This window comes from Ornithodoros turicata, unplaced genomic scaffold, assembly GCF_037126465.1.
Source record: "Ornithodoros turicata isolate Travis unplaced genomic scaffold, ASM3712646v1 ctg00001436.1, whole genome shotgun sequence".
In the NCBI taxonomy this organism is placed as follows: domain Eukaryota; kingdom Metazoa; phylum Arthropoda; class Arachnida; order Ixodida; family Argasidae; genus Ornithodoros; species Ornithodoros turicata.
Window position 1 is genome coordinate 1,966 of NW_026999608.1, and position 3,633 is coordinate 5,598.

A 3,633-nucleotide genomic window follows, 5' to 3' on the forward strand; every position below is an offset into this window, starting at 1 on the left:
CCCCTTTTCAATATTTTCTAGCGTTCAGACGTAAGCGATTCGTACTTCTACTACTATATATATATATATATATATATATATATATATATATATATTTATGTAAGAAACTTTTCTTCTTCAGGGAGGCTGTGTTGTCCCGACGGGTAGTGTTTCAGTTGGAGTGGAGGTTCCAAAGTATGAAATGATATGTTGTGCTCGATAAACGGAGACACTGTGCGATCTCGCAAGAGGTGGAGTGTACGTGTTGGTGTTGGACATGGACGCAACCGATGTCAACGTAGAGCAACGTCGTGGGAATCCTGCGATGTGCAAGGCTCCTGGTGGATCGTAAGTGCTTCGCATATCTGCGGTATACAACTGCGGGAACAACAACTGATCAACTTTCATCCACTCCAGACGTTAGATGGCAGTTCTTCTGCCGCGTTTTGTCGTGATCTACTTCTCACAAGTTGATGCATATGTTGGAACCACGGAGTACTCGACACGACGACATGGTTACCCGGCGGCTTGTGCGATACTTCTGTCGTGCCCTCATTATCCTCAGCACTGCCGTCGCTGGATACTATTACCTTAGCAGAGAAACACTGGAAGAGCAATTAGCCACCCTGACCAGACTAACTTCTTTTAGTACCCATAATGAAACCGAAATTAATGAAGCCAACGCGTCACAACGTCCCGTCGTGCTCATCTGGGACAGTTTCTACGGAATTCCCGTTAATCCCTTCTTTACGCAAGAGATGGCTGACAAGTGCGTTCACCGCTGCATTTTCACCCGGGATCGCTTCATGGCTCCCCGGAGTGCCGCCATCGTCTTTCACAATCGCGACTTCAATTCGAAGCAAATTCCACGGAGACAAAGTGAGAAGCAGATTTGGGTGCTTTTTGGGATGGAGTCACCCGTCTACACTCCGAAAGAGAGTGTTGCGCTGAACGGCCTCATCAACTGGACGGTGACTTATCGACGTGACGCGGACGTTCCGTTTCCGTACAGGCACAGGCTCGTTAGGCTTAACAGAAACAACACCGTGGAACGGGCGCCGAATGTGACGAAGGACCGGATGGCAGCGTGGTTTGTGTCGCACTGCAACGCTCACAGCGGCCGACAGCGATTCGTGAAGCATCTCCAGAAAGTGATCGACGTTGACATCTACGGTGCGTGCGGGAAGCATAAATGCACTCCCTCCGGAAGCCCCGCCTGTTACCAGATGCTTGCGAAGAAATACTATTTCTATCTCTCTCTCGAGAATTCCCTGTGTCGCGACTACGTCACGGAGAAGTTCTACAATGTACTCGCTTACGATGTAGTGCCCGTGGTCATGGGGTACGCCAACTATTCCGCCTTCTCTCCACCCGGATCGTTTATCGACGCGCTGTCCTTCGATTCGCCTCAAGACTTGGGAAAGTACCTGTGGAACACTGTGCACGTCTGGAAGAACTACAGTTCCCACTTCGATTGGAAGCGGCGGTACAAGGCTGTGCGTGAAACGCACCAGGCCGCGTGCGGACTTTGCGAGAAGATTTATAGAAATAATTCTAGCCCTAAGGTTTACACGGACATACGAAAGTGGTGGTTCGATGACGGAGATTGTTGGACGTGGAAACCGAACGTGCGAAAAAGTTTTCGCGAGAAGAATGGAACGGAGAACCAGAGCCGTCAGTAGGGTAAGCGGCACCCTGTGCCCCGTGCGTCACCCGCCGGCTGCCCGCCAATCCTCACTCTCCGCGCAGTTCTTTAACCCCATACTGTGCCTCCCCCACGCTTCTCCGAATGCTATGAGAAACTAACGACTCATAGAGTGTTCCTTACATGATTAATAGGTGGCGCCAATATGGCTGCTCTGGCCGGCTGTGTATTGGTGCGCGTCGACCGTGTATCGCCGGACATTGTGAGAAAAGTCTATTGGATTTCGCCGGACCCTCTGCGTGGCGTCCTCGCAGCGCGAGACAGAATGACATTGAAAGACGGTGTCATTCAGACCAATAAAAGACCGCATTAAAACGCTTCGAAACGTGACTCCCGCGCAGTATCTGTGCAGTATGTTTAGAGATCAGAACCGGTTCACTTTTTTTGTCACAAGTTTAACGTAATTAAGAGAGGCTTTAATTCATTCACTCTACAAATTTTAAATGAAAGCCTTGCAATGCATTCGCCCTTATCCAACTCGTAACGCTGGAAAATGGGCAATTCCTTTTTTCCGCACATCATATAGAAGTCAATCACTAAACACATAGTAAACATAAAACATAGTATCGATATATATTCAACCAACATTCATTCATTTGTAACATCCATTGCTTATATTTCTACTGACACCGCTGATTCTTCCGCTGGGCCTTCCTCTCCTCCTGTCTCTGTATAAGGCTATGCTAAGTCCTATGCTAAGTCCCGCCTTTCCGTTCTATAGTTTATATGGGAACCAAAAACCTGAGCCTGGTCCAACATGGGTGTCACATTGCCACAAATGGCACATCGTCTATCCACACTGCATATACTCCCGCGTCGTGCAGTTGAAGGAATCCCGGAACTCTCGGATGACAGCCGCTGCATAATCGCAAGCCATGTCGTATGAAGTCGTTGTTTTCCTGTCGGTACAGAATCTCAGACAGGATGGAATGAAGAACAGCTTATCTTCCGTGACGCACGCAACGGGATACAGCTGTCTAACAACCTTGTGAGCCGTTGCGATGCCCTTCTCTATAGCTGCCAGCATTAGGGCATCATCGGTGCGTACTTTCAAGATCCTGTTCCGCAGAGTAACCTGGTGCTGGTTGTAGCACTCCAAGAGGGACACCACGATGTGATCCCGCTCGTGCACGTGAACGTCCTTGTGGACCAAGAGGATCATTCCCTCCGCTATGGCTGCGCCAAGGGTGGCCAGATTGAGAATATCGTTTTGGGAACTCACGTAGAACACGTCGGGGTTCAGAAGCGGTGTCGGAGTTACGATGGCCTTGTACTTTGGGACATAGCCCAGGGCACCGGACGACTGCCACAGGTTGTGTGGGTATTTGTCCGTAACGTCGATGCCCTGTGCGCAGGAGAAAACATGTTTTACTTATATACTTTGAAACACGTGCGGTGTGACGAGCAAACACATCATCATCGCACAACACTCTCAATCATCGTTCAGGATGACACTTAAAGTTGGAATCGGGGAGTGTCTTTCTCTAAGGAGCTCGGTGAATCATCACTACGCCTCATGCGACGCGATTGAGATGGCTGTCCCAGAGAGTATTACGTGATTAAGACTCATGGATGACGATGATATGATGGGCTAACGATAACAACAAAAAACGACGATCATGAAGAATCATGATGACAAAGAGGACGACCCTTATTCGAGTATCATGGATAATGCTGCGAAAACCTTTTTAGGGCAACAGGAGTCGACTAGCAAAGGCTACCATTTTATATCAGTTTCACTAGCTTCACTACTTGCTTGACTTAACTACAGTGAACCCTCGCTAATATGACCCCGATAATATGACGTGCTCACTTTATGACCGTTTTTCTTGGGAACCGCTCCGCCGCCATGTAAATTCATCTCGTTAGTATGACGATCCGCTTATCCAACTATGACCGAGATTTTTGTCACAAGTAGGGTCAAACACATATATTATACTTTCGTTATT

At 48.4% G+C, this 3,633-nt stretch overlaps 1 protein-coding gene across 1 annotated transcript; it reads left to right on the plus strand.

The window, feature by feature from the left end:
• The first annotated feature begins 491 nt into the window (after positions 1-491).
• LOC135377008 (glycoprotein 3-alpha-L-fucosyltransferase A-like) lies at positions 492-1,905 on the plus strand. The gene has a single exon (XM_064609381.1). The coding sequence runs from the start codon at positions 492-494 to the stop codon at positions 1,659-1,661; it is 1,170 nt and encodes a 389-aa protein (XP_064465451.1). The 3' UTR covers positions 1,662-1,905.
• The last annotated feature ends 1,728 nt before the right edge of the window (positions 1,906-3,633 follow it).

Bases quoted from the DNA above. Each gene is read 5' to 3' on its own strand.
- LOC135377008 (XM_064609381.1), top strand. From the start codon at position 492: ATGGTTACCCGGCGGCTTGTGCGATACTTCTGTCGTGCCCTCATTATC.